At 48.0% G+C, this 18,617-nt stretch overlaps 1 protein-coding gene across 4 annotated transcripts in view; it reads left to right on the top strand.

The window, feature by feature from the left end:
* The window catches only part of SEMA5B (semaphorin 5B), a 119,966-nt gene that overhangs the window by 64,465 nt on the left and 36,884 nt on the right, over positions 1 to 18,617 (top strand). For all 4 annotated transcript variants that reach the window (XM_038003408.2, XM_038003411.2, XM_038003412.2 and 1 more), the window contains exon 2: positions 15,270 to 15,473. In XM_038003408.2, coding sequence (XP_037859336.1) covers positions 15,320 to 15,473 — 154 coding nt within the window. In that variant the 5' untranslated portion in view covers positions 15,270 to 15,319. The remainder of the gene's footprint in view (positions 1 to 15,269; positions 15,474 to 18,617) is intronic.

The following is an 18,617-nucleotide window of genomic DNA, read 5'->3' as shown; positions in this document are numbered from 1 at the left end:
CTCCTAGGTTCAAGTGATTCTCCTCCTAAGCCTCCCTAGTAGCTGGGATTACAAGTGCCCACCACCGTGCCCAGCTGATTTTTGTATTTTTAGTAGAGACAGGGTTTCGCCATGTTGGCCAGGCTGATCTCAAACTCCTGACCTCGTGATCCGCCCACCTTGGCCTCCCAAAGTGCTGGGATTACAGGCGTAAGCCACTATGCCTGGCCCTATATCACAGCCTTTTAGCCTCTTTCAGGCTGTTCAGATTCTTTTTTTTCTTTTTTCTTTTTTTTTTTTAAGGCGAAGTCTCATTCTGTCACCCAGGCTAGAGTACAGTGGCGCAATCTGGGCTCACTGCAACCTCTGCTTCCTGGGTTCAAGTGATTCTCTTGCCTCAGTCTCCCAAGTAGCTGGGATTACAGGCATGGGCCACCACACCTGGTAATTTTTTTGTGTTTTTAGTAGAGACAGGGTTTCACTATATTGGTCAGGCTGGTCTAGAACTCCTGACCTCAAGTGATCTGCCCACCTCGGCCTTCCAAAGTGCTGATATTACAGGCGTGAGCCACAGCACCCGACCAGTTCGGATTCTTATTTCTAATAACTTTAAAAAGAAAGGCTTGGTCTCTAATTAAAAGTTTCATTAGCATCCCAGAAATGACCCGCTAGGTAAGCAAGGGCCCCTGGTGCTGTCTGCTCATCTCCTTGAGCGTGTAGGAGGGATGCAGCTTCTGTGACCAACAGAGACACACACACGACTCTTTGCCACCCTGAAAAGTCTCTGCTCTCTGTGAGTGGCTAAAAGGACGGGACTTTGGAGTCAGAGTGCCCTTGGGCCAGACCTGATTATGACTTTTCCCTCACCTCTCTAGCCTTGGTTTATACATGTGTGAAATGAGAGTAAGGGTGGTGTGTGCATTAAATAGGATAATTTTCATGGGGAGTCAGGGGGTTGAGGAAGCTGGGGCAGAGTCTGAGCCCATCACCCCAGTCTGTGGTTCTTTCTGTCTCCCTCTGACACCACTAGCACAGAAAGCAAGGCAGCAGATGTTACTGGTCTCACTTCATTTCCATAGATTTACGAGCATCCCTTTATGTGTTACTGAAAAATTGGGTGTAAATCCTATTTTAAGAACACAGTGGAACTCATTACTTAAAGAACACTTTGGAAAATCCTTTTGGGAAGTGAATAATAATCACCGTGTGTGCTGGTGTTGATGAATTTGTTTTTGTTGGAGTGCAGTTCACCTGGAAGGTCTTCCCGCAATCTCCCTCCTTCCATTTTATGACTGTCCTCTTCCTCATGGGACAGACCCTGTTCCCTTTTCCTGTGCCTGTCATTTCCACATCTCTGCTCCTCCCTCTTCCCCGCCCCCCGGGCCTGCATGTCCAGCTTCCTGATGTTCCTCCAGCAGTCGCTCCTTCTTCCCTGCGACCATGTGACCATGACTTGCTGGGATCCATTTACTGGCTGCTACTCCTTCTTCAGAAATTCAGTCACAGATGAGTCTCTGGATGCCAGAAATGTGTTTGCCATGTGGGAATGACTGAGTGGGAGTCCCTAGGGTGGCTGTGGCAGGCAGATTAATGGCTCACCAAAGATGTCCATGTCCTAATCCCTAGAACCTGTGAATATGGTGCCTTACGAGGCAAAAAGGAATTTGCAGATGTGATTCAGTCAAGGACCTTGAGGTAGGGAGATTATCCTGGATGATCTAGATGGGCCCAGTGTAATCACATGGATCCTTAAAAGTAGAGAACCTTGCCTAGCTGTGGTCCACAGGAGAGGTAACAGTGGAAGAAGGGTTAGAGATTGCAGTGTGGCTGGCTTTAACTATGAAATGTGGGCAGCCTCTAGAAGCTGGGAAAGGCAAAGAAATGGATTCTCCCCCAGAGCCTCCATTGAGGAATGCAGTCCTGCTAATGCCTTAATTTAGCCCATTGAGACCCATGTTGGACTTCTAACCTATAGAAGCATAAGATAATACATGTGTGTTTTAGGCCCAATGTGGTGGCTCATGCTTGTAGTCTCTTTGGAGAGAGAGAGGCAGGAGGACACTTTGGGAGGCTGAGGCAGGAACATCACTTGAAGCCAGAAGTTCAAGACCAGCCTGGGCAACATAGTGAGATCATCTCTACAAAAAAATTTAAAAATTAGCTAGGTATGGTGGTGCAGACTGTTGTCCCAGCTCCTTGGGCGGCTGAGGCAGGAGGATCTTTTGAGCCCAGGAGGTCCAGGCTGCAATGAGCTGTGATTGTGTCACTGCTCTACAACCTGGGCAGCAGAGCAAGACCCTGTCTCAAAAAAAAAAAAAAAAAAAAAAAGTTTGTTTCAAGCCACTAGCGTGGTGATTTGTTAAAGCAGCACCAAGAAACAAACACAGCAGCAACCATGTGGTCCCAGGGGCAGTCTGGCCTCATATCTGACCTCATCTCTTTTGCCTAGTTCATCATGTATCCATGACTCACCCAAAGTTCTCCCCCTTCAGTGAGTGGTTCCAGCTGGTGCCTGGCCTGCATCTCTTGGATGCCCTGAGGTTTCACTCCGTCTCCTGTTGCCCACCACCTCGTCCCTGGGCCACCTGATACCCTAGCCCAACAGCTAAGGTGTGGATGGACAGTAGGGGGCTGGCTTCTCTCACTGGTCAGGGGTAAGTGTGCCCAGGGGAGTGTAAGGGGGCTGCAGCAGGTACCAGACTGACGGGAGAGCAGGGAGAAGACCCCCTCATCTGGGGTATCATCAGCATACCTCCTAAGACCTCAGTCCACTGTGTTAGAGCAGCTCTTCCTTTTTAAAAATTATGGTAACATATATATAACATGAAATTGGCCATTTAACTCTTTTTAAGTCCATGGTTCAGTAGTATCATGTACACTCACATGGTTATGCAGCCATCACCACCCTCCATCTCCGGAACGCTTCATCTTGCAAAACTGAAACTCTACACCCGTTAAACAATAACTCCGGCTTCCTTCTGCCCCAGGCAAGCACCAGTCTACTTTCTATCTCCATGGATTTGACTATTCTAGGTATCTCATATAAATGGAATCATGCAGTGTTTATATTTTTGTGACTGGCTTACTTCGCTTAACATAATGTCCTCAAGGGCCATCCACGTTGTAGCGTGTGTCAGAATTTCCTCCTTTTGTAAGGCTGAATAATATTCCATTGTATATATCTTGCACATTTCATGTATCCATTTATCTGTTGATGGACACTTGGGTTACTTCCACCTTTTGGCTATTGTAAACAATACTACTATGAACATGTGTAGGAATATTTCTTCAATATCCTACTTCTGATTCTTGGGGGTATATACCCAGAAGTGGAGTTGCTGGATCACATGGTAACTCTATGTTTAATTTTTTGAAGAACCGCCAGATTGCTTTACATAGCGGCTGCACCATTTTACATTCCCACCAACCCATTTTAACCATTTTCAAGTTATGCGGTTCAGTGCCATTAAGTATTCACACCGTCCTGTAACCGTCACCACCATCCATCTCTGTAGGAGCTCTTTGAATTACAGAGAACTAACTCTCTGGATGTGGGGAACGTTACTGGAGGAAGTGAGCAGAAATGGGCCCCCCCCACAAAGGTTTATGCTGAGCAACTGAATTTATGCTGGAAATCCCAAGAAAATCCAGGCCTTTAGTTGGATTTGCTGCCTGTTTTTGAGTTGTGGGCATGTTTTCAAATGCAGTTTTCATTTTATGCCGCAACTGAGTATCTGATAGTGAAATGTTTCCACGGAGAGAGCCTGCCCATGGGGGGGAGGAAAAGGAGGCTGCTCTAATGAATAGATAAGCTTGATTTGCGTCTGGTGACATCCTTAGCATTTAATTTCAGCAATTAAAGTAGGCAAGTCTCCTTTGTTTTCTTTTTCCTTGCAAAAACAATAAAACATTACAGAATGTTTGGTAAATAAAAACAAAATCCTAGTCATCATATTACCTTAGTGAAGCCACCACCACCATTTGTAATGCTAATCTGTGCAAGGCATGAACCAAACATGCTATTCACCTTATTTTGTTTAAGCCACACTGCTACTCTATGAGGCAAGGGCCTGGTCTCCCCGATGATTGCACGCTCTCAGCGCATGCATTTGGTCCATCTTCCTCCACATGCCTGTCTTCTACTCAATTGCCCTCATGATGTTCACACTTTGTTTTCCCAAGTGATGTAAACATTCTTGTTGTATTCTTGTTTTCAGTTCTTACCATGTGTTGACTTACTCTGTTCATAGGAGCAAGACTAGTCTCTGTGATCACAAATACAGAAGATTATAGACCATGTTTAAGAGGTTTTCGCCATCTGCAAACATTCCCTGGAGTGGCCTGGGCTTTACCCACATTGCTATGTCAAATAATGTCATTTTCTAAATGGCTGAGTCCTGTGTGGTGTGCTGGCATCGAGTAAGGGGCAGACTCCTGAGCCTGACTGCCTGGGTTTGAATCCAGCTTTTACAAGTTTGACCTCATGCAAGTTACTTTTTACCGGTCTGTGCCTCAGTTTTCCCATCCATGAAATGGGGATGATTATAATACCCGCCTCACGGGGTTATTGTTTGGATTAAGTGGCATAATATAAAGAGCATAGAACACTTCTGGGTACATAATAACATTGTTATTATTGTTGTCACTGTTACTTGATCCTGCTATTACTTGGTCTCTGCTGTGAGCTCCCTGCCCAATCGTGCTCTCTCCTCCCATCCTCAGTTTCTTCATCTATAAAGTACAGTGTTGAACCATGTGATCTGTGTCAGAGTCCTTCTTGTTAAACTTTCGGTCATCACCTTGTTCCTTTTATCTTCCCCACTGCAGCTGGAGGGATGTAGGTGGGACTGCAGGGAGGACTGCCGGAACACTCATGACACACACGCGTGACTTGGAGGTTTCTAGGAATATATGGAGGAGAGAAGAACTCAGCCCAGATTGCAGAAAGCAGAGGCAGGGGATGAACTTGCCACTGGGAGAGGGCAAGGGAGTTGGGGTAGGAGAGGCTCCCCATACCCTCACCCCCCAGATTTTAGAGCTGAAAAGTGCTAGGAAGGGTTTCCTCCCCCTACCCCTCCCCTCTCTGGTCCAAACCTTCTCTCTGGGCCCCAGTCCCCCAGATGGTCTCAAAGGGAAGAAAAGAGGAAAATCCGTATCCAATCTGCTCTATTCAGAGCAATGGGAAGGCATCTGCATCTCAATCTTATCTTTGTGCTGAGTTGGGCTAAGCTTGGCCCCCCAAGTGGTGAGTGATGGGTGGGTGGGAAGATGCCTTCGTCGCCCCCACGGAGAAGCCCGCTGCTGGGCCACCATATTCGGTGGCCCTGGGCAGGGGCAGGAGAGGGCTGCCTCCACAATGCCTTTCCCCCCCTGCCAAACTGCAGACAGTACACATTTTTCCCTGCTCTTGGTTTCCCCTCTATTTCCTCTTCTTTTATTTTCCTTCTCTTTTTCTCCCCCTTTCCCAGGCAGGCAGCCAAGTGGAGACTTTGAATGGAGGTGAGGATGGAGGGGACTCAGGAAAGAGGACCGGCCTGAATCCCCTTCCCCAAAGATCCTCATGCACTGAGCTGGAGGTGGGGAGTAAAGGAAGCATCGCCTTCCTTCCCACCCAACCTGGCCCCTGGCTGTCAGGCCTGGGCTGGGGGAAGCTGCCAGGTGGCTGTCATCACCCTGGGCTTGGGGCTCCAGACTCTGCCCTGTCCATCTGGAACCTCTAGAATTTCTCCGGAGCCATTCAGGACCCGGAAAACCTGCCTCCCACAGCCCAAACTCACAGGAGGCTGGTGTGCAGCAGGAAGTCAGCTTAATAATTTATAGCCAGAAAGCACTCTCCCTAGTAAGGAAGCCAACTCAGAAAACCAAATTAAACTGGGAGGGCTGCTTGGAGAGCGTGTGGAGCCGGGGCAGTGGAATGCAACGATAGGGCTGGGGCCAGTTTGTCCTCCAGGGGGGATGGTGAGTGTAGTGGCCTAGGGTGTGGGCTTGTGCGGCAGACAGTCTCGGATTCAAATCCCAGCTTCACTGGCAGTGGCAGGGGGACCTTGGGCAAGTGCCTCAGCTTCAAGAATGATGCTTATGTGGGCACCTCTCGGCCTTCTTGCAAAGCTGCTGTGAGATCCTGCAGGGGAAAGAGTGTACTTAGCACAGCGCCTAGCATGCTGTCAATATGCTCCAGGCACCTGTACTCAAGCCCTCAATCTTTTAGGGTTGTAAGTTGTCTTTTTCTTCCTGATGACACCCTTTCATGGTTTTCTTCACTAAAAAGAAAAGAGGTCTGAGGTTATCCTGGAGAGGACCTCCTTGTCGGCCGCAGTATGAGTGGCCGTGCTGCTCCTGCCTGGGTGCAGCTCTGTGGGCCACACGGCTTCCAACCTGGTCCCTCATTCTCCCTGCTTCTGTCTGGAGCTAAGCACCGCAGTTGGATTGGGGAATTCTCCACAAGGGTGCAAATGGGCCTGAGATCTAGCTGCATTCTGGTTGCAAGACCAGCTTCCCAATGTCTACAGTTGCCCTGCTGATAAATGGCCTGCTCTAATTCACCTGTCCCCTTGCTCACTGCCACCAAACTTCCCAAAGCATGCACGGACCCGACCACATCTTTGTACTGTCCCAAACTAGCCACAAGTCCTCTTCAGCAGATGGAGACCTCCTGAATCTTTAGGTTTGTGCTCAAGTCTCACTGTGATTTGGCCTCGGTCCTCCTTTCCAGACTCAACGCCTCTCTGCCTCCCTCCACCAGCTTCTCCAGATTGTCCAAGGACAGGCCAGGGCCAAGTCTTTCCCCTGCTGTGCCCTCTGGAATGCTCTTCGCCCCTGGTGGCTGGGGAAGCTCCACCCTTGTTCTCTTCAAGAGAGTTCCGCTTTCTACACGAGGCCTCTTAGCCACCCTCCTGACTGCAGCCAGTCACCCACTTTCCCAGGGCGTCTTTTCCCTTTTAGGGTACTCTCATCGACTGCTTCCCGCTGCTCTACCCATGCATCCATCTTGCTGGACCCTGCGGGAGAGCCGGGCCGATGCATCCTCCTGCTGAATGGAATGATCCCAGTGTGGCAACTCAGCTGCTACCCACCCCAGAGTGGCCTGGGCAGTCCCCTTTCTGAAAACTGGGGAGGGTTCAGTTGTGCAGGGGGCGCCTGTTAGGAGGCCAGTTTGGGCTCTGTGGGGAATTCAGCTGTGATACTCACTCTCTTCGCCTCTGTCTCCGTCGTCCTTTGCCCCTGAGCAGAGGGCATGGGTCGCTCTGCAGCTGCAGGCCTCCTGATTGCTCTGGCCTTGGCTCCTGCCTCCACTTCTCTGCACTCCTTCACTGTCACTCACCAATTTCACCCCCTCCCCCTGTTTCAGCAAACCCTCTTCCTAATCTCTGTGCTGGGAAAATGAGCCCAGAAGAAGTCCCATACAAGGCGGGGAGGCCTCAGGGGGCATGTGCGTGGGCGTGCATTCTCTCACACACATACACGTGCTTTCACACGCCTCCAGGCACCATTAGAGTGACCGCAAACCCAGGACCCACAGGGAACTGGGACAGCAGCGTGAGAGAAGGCAAGAGAAGCTCTGGCCAAAGATTTGGGAAAATGCTTTCTTCGCTGCTGAAGATTTCCCAAAATAGCAGGAGTCAGCTGGTGCTGCATCTCCCCTCCCCCACGCCTAGAGCACTCTGCCCCAGCTCCAGTGCCAAGCAGGCCTGAGGCAGGGCAAGGCACGGTCCTTCTGTGCCCCCTTCCCCATCCAGACCCGGGCCACGGGTCGCTGTCTCTGCTCACTGGAGACATGTCTCCTCTCCTCTTTTAGACTGTAAGCTCCTTGAAGGCAAGGACCATGCTTTTGTTTTGTGAACCTCCCTCCTCCCCACTTTCTCATCTATACAGGGCCCAGCACGTAGCAGGTGTTCAGTAAATGCTCAGTGAAGTATTGTATAAATGAATGAACAGATACTTAGGTAACTAGTGGAATATGTTTTACATATTACTAGTAAACTAAAATATGAATTGGATTTCATAAAGAGCCTACTCGGTGCCAGACTTAGTTCTGGGTGTATCAAAGCATTCTCTCTAAGCAAGAAGCTATTAACCTTATTTCACAGGTGATGAAACCAAGGTTTGCAACCCGGTACGGCAGCCTCCCAAGCTCAGGGCTTTCTATGATACTATACAACCCTCAGGATAATTGGATTGGCTATGCACTGCTGGTGGGAACTTCTGGAACTATTTTAACATCAAATCAGACAGACGTGTTAGAAATAGAAGTTTCTGTTTGTCTTGGGAGTATTTGGTTGTATGTATGAGAAACCAAACTGTATGGGATATGAATTATATTTAGTTAATATAATCGAGATGTGAAAAGCAAAGACTTAAACTAGTTAGGAGTGTATTATTTGCTCATAATAATAATAATAGCACTTATACAATGCCTACTTTGTGGCAGATGCTGTTCTAGGACTGTTAGACAAAAATAACTTATTTCATCTCCACAACAGCTGTGAGCTGGGTGTTATTATTCTCCCCATTTTGCAGAGAAGGAAATAAGAGACACAGCAAGCATAGGAAAGGAGTCTGGAGGTAGACAGAACGGAGTTGGTTCCATCTTCAACGTCCCAGGTTCCACCTACCTCAGCATATGGCTAAAGGTCACATCCTTTGTTTTTTTAGAGACAGGGTCTAAAGAAAAAAAGAAAAAGAAGAAGAGAAGATGACTACTCAGGTAGGCTCAACACCTGTAATCCCAGTACGTTAGGAGGTCAAGGTGATAGGATAGCTTGAGTCCAGGAGTTTGAGACCAGCCAGAGCAACATGGTGGATTCTGTTTCTACAAAAAAATAAAAAATTAAAAAAATTAAAAAAATTGCCAGGCCTGGTGGTATGTGCCTGTAGTCCCAGCTACTCTGGAGGCTGAGGAGGGAGGATCGCTTGAGCCTGGGAGGTTGAGGCTGCAGTGAGCTGTGATCATTCCACTGCACTTCAGCCTAGGTGGCAAAGTGAGACCCTGTCTCAAAAAAAAAAAAAAAAAAAAAAAAAAAAAAAAATGACCACCACATAGGGTCCATATTTATCTGTTCTAGTTTCCTCTACAAAGACTGACCTGACCTGCTTTGCCATCCTTAGCATATGGCTAAAGGTCACTTACCAGCTGCAGATGGCTACTGTGGCACCATTCCTCCTATCTGCCGACCACTCTGGAAAAAGGGAAGCTCTCTTAGAACACATCCCTCTAAGCCCCACTGACAACCTCCTCATGCAGCTCATGGGCCACCTCTGCCTGAAAGACTAGGGAAAGTTTTGAGCAGGGCGGGTTGCCTCCTGCTGTCATGAAGCCGAGGCTCCTTTAGAAAGGAGGAAGGCAAGGACAGACTTAGGAGGCAACGCCTGTCGGCAACTCCTAGTCTGATATAACTCCAATGGATTAAGTAAAAATGGGAAATTTTATTACAAGGATCTGGGAGTGGGGGTGGCTCATGGAAGTAGAACATATTTAAACCTCAGGAAAGGGCTGCAACTGGGAACTGGAAAGCTGTCAGCACGCCTGTCTCCTGTCACTTGTCTTTGCCTTCAGATTGTCCTCAGCTCACATGGCAGGTAGCAGATAACCACCCCACGGTGGGCACAGAGGCTCATGCCTATAATCCCAGCATTTGGGGAGGCTGAGGGATTGCTGGAGGCCAGCAGCTTGAGGTTACAGTGAGCTATGGTCATGCCGCTGCATTCCAGCCTGGTTGAAAGCAGAGTGATATCCCATCTCATTAAAAAACAAAAAACAAAACAAACAAACAAAAAACAGAAGAATATGACCACCCCACAGGGCCCACATTTACCTATTCCAGTTTCCTCTACAAAGACTGACTTGACCTTGGGGGTTCACACACCCACATTGCTGTGGGAGAGACCTGATTTGTTTGTTCTGATCACATGACCATCCTGGTACAAGCAGCTATGGCTGGGATGGGGACCCCATGGTACATATGAGGCTGCTGGGGCCTACCCCTTTGACCACAAATGGAGGGGAGATGATTGCCATAGATGGGTAATTCTTGGGAGTTGGGAAGTCACCTCCCAAGTCTAGAACTCGCCTCGAAAAGTCAGACCCCGAACATTTCCAGTGATATGGGAACCGACCATTCTTCTTTTTTCAGTATGATACCTGCAGTTGTGCTGAAACTTGCAAAGCTGCAGGCATAGACTCCTTGCTCTTGCCTCACCTGGAGGGAAGGTAACTGAGTAGAGGAGATCCCAGATCTAGGCCCTGCCCCATCCCTTCCCCACTCGTCGTGTCCTGTCCTTCCCTTCTCTCCTGAAACAGCAGACAGACGTGCTGTGCTGGGCCGCAGGTGGACACAGTAATATTAATCTGCAATTACTGATTCAAAAGGGACTTGGAGGACATATTTACATAAGAATGGAACTTCTGCTGCAGAACTTAGGTACCTTAAGTCCTAGGGTTCAGGGTAGGAGAAGGGGCCCAGGATATGCTTCTAATTCCGGCCCCTGGAGCTTGGGATCTGGCCACATAGAGGGCCAGGCCTGGCTGGGGCTCTGAAGCTGGTGGTCAGACCTGGGGCGGGGAGGCAGAGAGGCCTGGGAAGGGAGCACAGGTCAGCGGGAGGGTGGGAAATAGTGAGGGGAGAGGAGGGCAATTGTCCTGGCACCTTGGATATTCTTAGGGGCTGACAGGAGAAAAGCCCCAGCTAAGGGCTAAAAAGCTGCTATTTGCATATGCATTGAGTATCCCTAATGAGGTGTTCTATCAGTCAGGGTCCCCCAGGAAACAGATGACATACTCACTTGGGGTAATGCAAGGGCAGTTTAATAAAGGAACTGTTTACAAAGGTGTTGGAAGGGGGTTTGGGAACCATATGGTATAACTCCCTGTGCAGTACCCAGGGGCTGGTAAGCAAGGAGGCGGCACCACTCCTAGTTCTGAAGGGAGGACAGAGGGAGTGATTTCCTTCAGAAGCCTGGAAGCAGGGGAGCTCTGGTTTGTCGAGGGATGCAGCTGTGCTCACTCTACTGCCTTCTCCTCCCTCTGTTGGCCAAACCCAAGCAGGGCCTCCTTGGATGCAGTTCTCCCACATTCGTCCACCTCCCAGGCACAGAGCAGGGAGGAGGTGCAGGCAGAGGGCATCCAGCATAAGTGTCAGAGGGCAAAAGGAAATGCTCCAGTCCCTGTTCCTCTCTCCCCAGAGCACCAGAATAACTCATGCTAGTTGATCACTCTGTCTGCCAGGTACTGCTCTAGGCCTTTTAAAGGTAATAACCCGTTTCATCCTCACAACTGCTAAAGAAGTTGATATTGTTATTATCATCCCCAGTTTGGAGAAACTAAGGCAGAGAGAGTGTTTTTCCCAGAGTCACACAGCTAGCAAGGAGGAGGGCTAGGACTGGGCCTCAGGTTGTCTTGCTCCAGAGATTTGGCCTTACCCTTTGAATCCCTCTTCCCCAGTCCTGCGGCCTTGTTTGAGGGGCCAGGGGTCAATGTCAGGAAAATTGGTGGGCTCCAAGGATGGGCAGCAGAGCCAAACCCCATGCCACAAGACGGACCCAGGCTAGCACTTACGAAAAACTCCACATGAGTGACAGTGTGAAAAATCACTTCAGGGAGTAGGTTTGGACCAAATCTCCCTCCCAGAGGGTCTCTGCTAAGAGGAATGGTCAGGCTCTTCTAGGGAGGAGTAAAGTATGAATGAGTTTGAGCCTGAGGATAAGGGGATCAAAAAGGTGCTGTGGGTCCTAATTCCCTGTGGGGTGCAGACCAGGGAGGGAGTGCGGGGAGAAGGGGCCAGTTGGGTGCACTGGCTTCATCCTGTTATTTCCTTGGAGGCGTGCAACCATTCAGTGATGGGTATTATTCCATTTCACACACATGTGAAGAAACTTAGGCAGGAAAAAAGTAATCCTACTGTGATTTTCCAGACCTGGAGTAAGGTAGTGGCAGTAGGAAGGGAAGAGAGAGGAAGGGTTGGGGCAAACGTCTTAGAACAGGAAGGAGCCCCAGCCCTCTAGTCCTCCAGTTTCAACCCTGGGAACTGCTCATCAGAATCACCTGGGAATTCCATACCTGCCAGCCCAGGACTCTGCTCCCTCAGGGGAATGATTCTAATTCACCCCAGCTCCTGGTTGGGGATCCCCAATCTAGTTCAACCTTTCATTTCATTGCTGAAGAAAGTGACACCAAGGAGTTCACTCTGGGTTAGAGACCTTTGAGAGATGTAGGGTCAGTGGGGCTTGGTGACGTGTTGGATGGACTAGGGAAGGAGAGAGGAGGTGGAAGGGACTCAGATGCGACAAGTCAGACAAATGTTAGGGTTTTCCAGGAGTTTTAGTGAACTCAAACTAGCTTTTTAAAGTTTCTTAAATCTAAAAACTTTATGAGTGGCCAATATGTTTACCTGGTCACAAATGAAAATAATATAAAAAGGTATTTACTAAGAAGCCTTGATTGGCGTTTTGCTACTTAAAGATAACCTACTAAAATTAGTTTTGGTTTATTTTTCTAGTGTATAGCAATGCTATTATAAACATATATAAATACATATGTTCTTATTTTTACCCTCTTATTTTCACAAAAGGTACCATGCTATTAAGCTGTTCTGCACCTTGCTTTTTTCACTTTTTTGATATGGATATTTTTCCATATCAAAGCCTAGAGGAAGCCTGGGCAGCAGAACAAGATGACCCCTCCACTTACAACAGAGCATGCCCCTCTAGCCATGCATGATGGTGCATGCCTGTGGTCCCAACCACTAGGGAGGCTGAGCTGGGAGGATCGCTTGAGCCCAGGAGGTCAAGACTGCAGTAAGCCATGATAGTGCCACTGCATTCCAACCCAGGTGACAGAGCAAGACCCTGTCTCTCTAAAAATTAAGTAAAATAAATAGAGAAAATCTTCATACTTTTTAACAGCTGCATAATAGTCCATTGTGAAGCTATACCCTAGTTTATTTGAGCAATCTCCTGTTTCTGAATATTTGGTTGTTTCCTGCCTTTCTGTTCTTTCAAAGAATGTCGCAATGAACAATCTCGTATGTAAGTCACTTTGCACATGTGCAGGTGCCTCTGTGGTCTGTTTTTGCCCTCAACTATCTGTGAAGAGGCAGGCTTGATTTTTCAATTTACAATCTGTCACAGATGGATACTTACATAAAATTCAATAAAAGTGAATTACTAGAGAAATGAATTGAAATAAAACATGCAACATACAAGCCTGAATATTTTGTTATTAGATTCAATATACATAAAATTACTCTGTCAAATTATTATAAAGATTTTTAAACACTGACTCTCAGATCTCTGCATTTCTGTGACCGTGGAGTTGTTCCAGCGTGTGAATCGACACTGGTTTGTGGAACACACTCCAAGGAGGACGAGTGTAGACACAAAGAATTAGGTTGCTAGGTCGAGGGGTAAATACATGGGTAGTTTTGCCAGATATTGCCAGGATCACCCCACAGGGATTTGCCATCTTGCACACCCCAACCCCCACAGCAGTATATGGTAGGGGCCCTCTCCCCACTGCTTCACCAAAAGACTGCAGCATCTAACTTGGATTTTTGCTAAACTGATAGATGAGAAGTGGTATCTCAGTCTATGTTTTAACTTGTGTTGCTCTTATTATGAGTGAGGATAATTGTCATTCATATTTTAAGCTCCTGTTTATATTTATATTCTTTGCCTATTTTTCTACTGGATTGTTAGTCTTTTCCGTCCTGATTCCTAGAAGTTCTATAATCGCTCGATGAATTCATCTTGTTCGCTGTCCAGAAAAGCTGATGCATTGAGAACAGCGGGTTTTTGCAATAGAGAAAGAACTTAATAGATGCAAAGCCAGCTAAGCAGAAGGACAGGAATTTATCATTATTCAAAGCAGCCTCCCCCAAAATTCAGAGGTTAAGGCTTTTAAAGGATAGTTTGGGAAGCAGTGGGGCTAGGGAGTGGAGAGCACTGATTGGTTAGGTCGTGGATGAAATCATAGGGAGTTGAAGCCTGTCTTCTTGTGCTGTGTTCAGTTCCTGGGTAGGGGGGGCACAAGGTCAGATGAACCAGTTTATCAGTCTGGATGGCACCAGCAGATCCAATAGAATACAGGGTCTGAAAAAATACCTAGAACACCAATCTCAGGTTTTACAATAATGTTATCTATAGGAGCAATTATTAATCTTGTGACATCTGGCTGAATGACTCCTGAGCCATATTGTCTTATCCTGTGGCTAATTTGTTAGTATTACAAAGGAGGTGTGATCCCCAAGCAAGGAGGGGGTTTGCTTTGGGAAGGGGCTGTAATCTTCTCTGCTTCAAAGTTAAACTGTAAACTAAATTCCTTCCACAGTTAGCTTGGCCTAGGCCTAGGAATGAGCAAGGGCAACTTGCAGGCTAGAAGCAAGATGGAGTCTGTTAGGTCAGATTTCCTGCACTGTCATACTTTTTGCAAAGGCAGTTTCAGTTCTTTATATATTAGGAATATTAGTCTGTTGTTTGTGATATGAATTGCAAATATTTCTTTCTAGTTTGTCATTTTCCTTATGATTTTGATGGATTTTTAAAAAAAATTTTATTTATTTGTTTTTAATTTTTTTTTTTAATTTTTATTTTTAGTAGAGAAGGGGTCTCCCCATGTTGGTCAAGCTGATCTTGAACTCCTGACCTCAGGTGATCCGCCCCACTCAGCCTCCCAAAGTGCTGGGATTACAGGCATGAGCCACTGCGCCCGGCCTGATTGATGTTGTTTTGGGGGAGAGGAGGGGGAAGTGCAGGTGTTTGCGATTTTAATGTAGTCAAATGTATCAATCTTTTCTTTGATGGCTTCTGGATTTTGAGCCATGGTTTCTCATGCCAAGGTATAAAGGATCCTGCCTGAATTTTCTTCTAGTATTTTTATGATTTTTATCCTTAACATTGAAATCTTTTGTCTATTTGAATTTTTTCCTAGTATATAAAGTATGAGTTACGGATTCAGATTTATCTTTATACAAACAACTACCCATGGCCTCAGCTCCATTATTAAAATCCCTAAGTTACTACCTTTATCATTAAAACTAATTTTAAACCATTTGGGATCATAAATAGAAAAGGCACTGTAATTTGTCAGTTTTGTACAGAATGCTATTACAGGGGAAATTAGCTTTCAGGGAATGATCTATATCTTTGCATTTACTAGAGCAGAGCAAACTCTGAGTAACATAAATACAATAGAAATTTATTTTTCAAATCCGGTGGGGGCACTGATAACCACAAGGAAATGGAGGGAAGTGGGCCCAGATGGAGGGAGCCCTTGGTGAGACTTAGTGTTTACTTTACAGGTCTTCTCCCCTGTCTGCCTCCCGGAGCTAGGACTGCAGAGGGGCCCACCATGGTGCTTGCAGGCCCCCTGGCTGTCTCGCTGTTGCTGCCCAGCCTCACACTGCTGGTGTCCCACCTCTCCAACTCCCAGGATGTCCCCAGTGAGCCCAGCAGTGAGCAGCAACTGTGCGCCCTGAGCGAGCACCCCACCGTGGCCTTTGAAGGTAAGAGCTGCTTCCTACTTGGCCCTGTCTTGCAATGGCCGTGTCCTGAAGGACTTAGGTCAGGCCTTGGCAGGATGTTTCTGGCTGTCCGATGTCCTTGGGATGTTCATTAACTGCTGGGTCCCAGGGTCCTGAGACTCTTCCTCTGGTGCTGGATGTTTTAAGAAGGATGGGGAGCAATGGGCTGGAGGGGTCTAATTTTTGTCTCTCGGTAATTTATTCAGGCCCTTCATGCATGCCAACCTGGGGGAAGGTGAGTCTTTTGCTAGAAAAGGAAGTTGTGGATGCCCTGGGTGGAGGTGGCCAGGGGTCTCAGCATGACTCACGCATTAGGAGGTACCTGGAGATCTCTGGAAAGCTTCCTTCTGCTCTAAGGGGCTGCAGGGATCCCTCTCTTTTAGGGTCTTGGGAGACCTCAGTGCAAGGGCCCTGGTGACTCATAACGCCTTCTGTTTGTCAAGGGAGGGTATGAGAATTTGCTATTAAAGTGTTTCCCAAACTGTGATCTGTAAATCACTGGACATATTCCAAGGGGTCTGTAAATTCTTGATAAGAGTTTCTAAAATTAGTATATACATTCTAATACTTGCTAAAAAACAAAACACAAATACCAGAGCATCCCAGACATTCTCTCATGACCTGTTACCCAGTTTGGGTGGGTCCTGGTTGTGTTACAGTCACAGTAGTACTTCATGAACCACCACCTACTTGGCAGCTCACACTGGGATCTGCAGATGTAATCTCAGGGGTCCCAGGCTCTTAAGTTTGATCGACACTGGCCGGTTTCCTCCTCATAGTAACCCTGTTGGGGAGGCAGTGCAAAGAGATCGTCACTGCCTTTTACAGATGGGAAGCCTAGGCGTGGCGGGCCGGAGAGGCTTGTCAGAGCCAGTCCTCAGTGCTGGGCTCCTGACTCCACGTGCAGTGCTCTGTCCACTGCCCACTGCAGAGCGATCAGGTGCTCTACCCTCCGGTGGCCCATACAGGAGGACATGCAGAGCCCCATCCTGCAGGAGTGGGCGGGGCAAGATGGAACCCGATTGGAAAAATCAACCAATGAGGCCCAGGATTTGAGGGGTGGGAGAGGCAGTATGTATGAGAGTCTGGGGGTGTTAAGGAAGGGTGGGATTCCCAGCTGTGGGCTGGTTCCTCTCAGGGAGGAAGGTTTCCAGCTGTCTTCTCGGCGCTGTCTTGTTTGAGCTGGGATCCAAGGCTTTGAAGGCTTAAGTGGATTAAAGTAAATTAACAATGTCCTAAGCCTGCAAAACGCGTGCACACCCTCAGACTTCTGATAGCTCCTGGAGTGCTGGTGGCTGTCCCTGAAGAGGACAGAGGGGGACAGAAGGAGTGGATTCTTAGGGCTACCCTCCTCACATTGGGGCCCCTGTGGCAGCTCCTAATGAAACATTTCCTCCCAGGGGCTTTGTTGGGGGCACTATTGGCCTGGCTGAGTCTGGGGGCAGGGACATGGAAGAAGAGTCGGGGAATCCCTGTCCCCCGACCAGGCTGGTCTCCATCTGTGCAAATTAGATTGGGCGAGGAAGTCAGAGAGGTGGGAGATATCTTCCTTGTGTGCCTGGGGTCCTTGAGACCATTTTTGATCCTCAGGTATGAATTGAATGAATCTGACTTCTCACCCCACCCTCCTACAGAATGAGGATGCATTCCTCCTTCTGCATTCTGACAGCTTTGAGTTTTCCCATCCATTTGCCGAATTTGTATTGGGCCCTGCTTTGTGCCAGGTACAGAAGGGGATGCTGTGGGGCCTTGGAGGTGAACAAAAGTTTTCTTTGCGTACCTAATGATCTTGTATTGTTGGTTAAAAGTCACTGCCTTTGGTCCCTCAGTCCAGCTGGTACTGGTTCTGGTCTTGGACCAGGACTGGTTCTCTTGTGTTCCTACATCCCTTAGCACGGCTGAGCACACAGTAGGGACTCAGTTCACACTGGGCAAAGGACTGTGCTCTGGGATGCTGTGCTCAGGAGAAGTTGCCCTAATCAAGGACAGCACCAACCCCAGCCTCCAAGCCCCCTAGGATGTTACACTTCTTTTCTGACCAATCTGTAGGCTGCCAGCTTGTAACTGTGAGTTTCCCTCTCCCCTGACACCTGACTGAGCTGTGCATAACCCCTAAACACCCTAGAGGAGCTGCCGGTCGCCGAATCTGACTGCCATTTTTCTGTTGTGTAAGGTTAAATTTTCTCCTGTGGGTTTCTCTTGTGGGGGCCAAGCTGTGTTTCTCTTCAGCCTGCATATTCTCTCATTTGCCAGTGTTACCTTTCCAGGCAGCAGGAGAAGCCAGCCTGGACTTAACACTGGCGGTGGTTAATCCACAAGGTGGGTAATTGAATTGACTATAATTAAAATCACAGGCGAGTCATGGAGAATGTCATTTTTCTCTTAAAGTCACCATCCAAAGCCTTTGCCATACACGGAGCTCAGAACGTGCTTGGTGTTTTAAAGACAGCCTTGCCTCTGGTCCCCTTGGCCGGTTTAATATAAGTAGTCTGGTTCCCTTCCCAAGGCTCCCCCAGGATCCCCGTGCTATGCCCGGCCCCTTCTGTCCCCACTTCCCCCATCCCCCTTGCCCGTGTTGGTCGGGGCTATGGGAGAGGGACTGAAACTGGAAGAGGCCACCACCCTCCATGCCTCCACTCCCACCTCCCCATTTTTATCCCAGCTTCTAACCTGTTTCCTCTTCTTTTCCCCTCCTCCCCAAGAAAGGGCCTAAGTGAAGGCTGAGCTGGGAAGTCCCCAGAAGGAGTATCCACTGCAGACCCATCATGCCACCTCCTCCCTCATTCAGCTGCCTACATCGGGAATACCCTTGTTGAAAGGGAAGGAGGGAATTAAGGTGTAATCTGTTTGCTGCTGTTAGGGAGCACCCAGTCTCACAGGGACAGGGAAGATCCCGCCCTACACACACAGAAAATATTTGACCACATTCAGAGTAACAATAACATACAATGTGAATGGAATGAAAAGGATAGAGAGAATGTGGAACAAAATAAGATCAGGGTGGAGAGGCTATAATCCAGGAAGGCTTCCTGGAAGAGGAGGACCCTTGGTTTCATTTCTAAGGTAATATAATATTTATCCAGGATTTCTGAGAGGTCAGCTAAAAACCTAACCCACCAGACTCCA

This window comes from Chlorocebus sabaeus, chromosome 22, assembly GCF_047675955.1.
Source record: "Chlorocebus sabaeus isolate Y175 chromosome 22, mChlSab1.0.hap1, whole genome shotgun sequence".
Taxonomy (NCBI): Eukaryota; Metazoa; Chordata; class Mammalia; order Primates; family Cercopithecidae; genus Chlorocebus; species Chlorocebus sabaeus.
The sequence above is the reverse complement of the archived record's forward strand: the minus strand, read 5'-3'. Positions and strand labels throughout refer to the sequence as shown.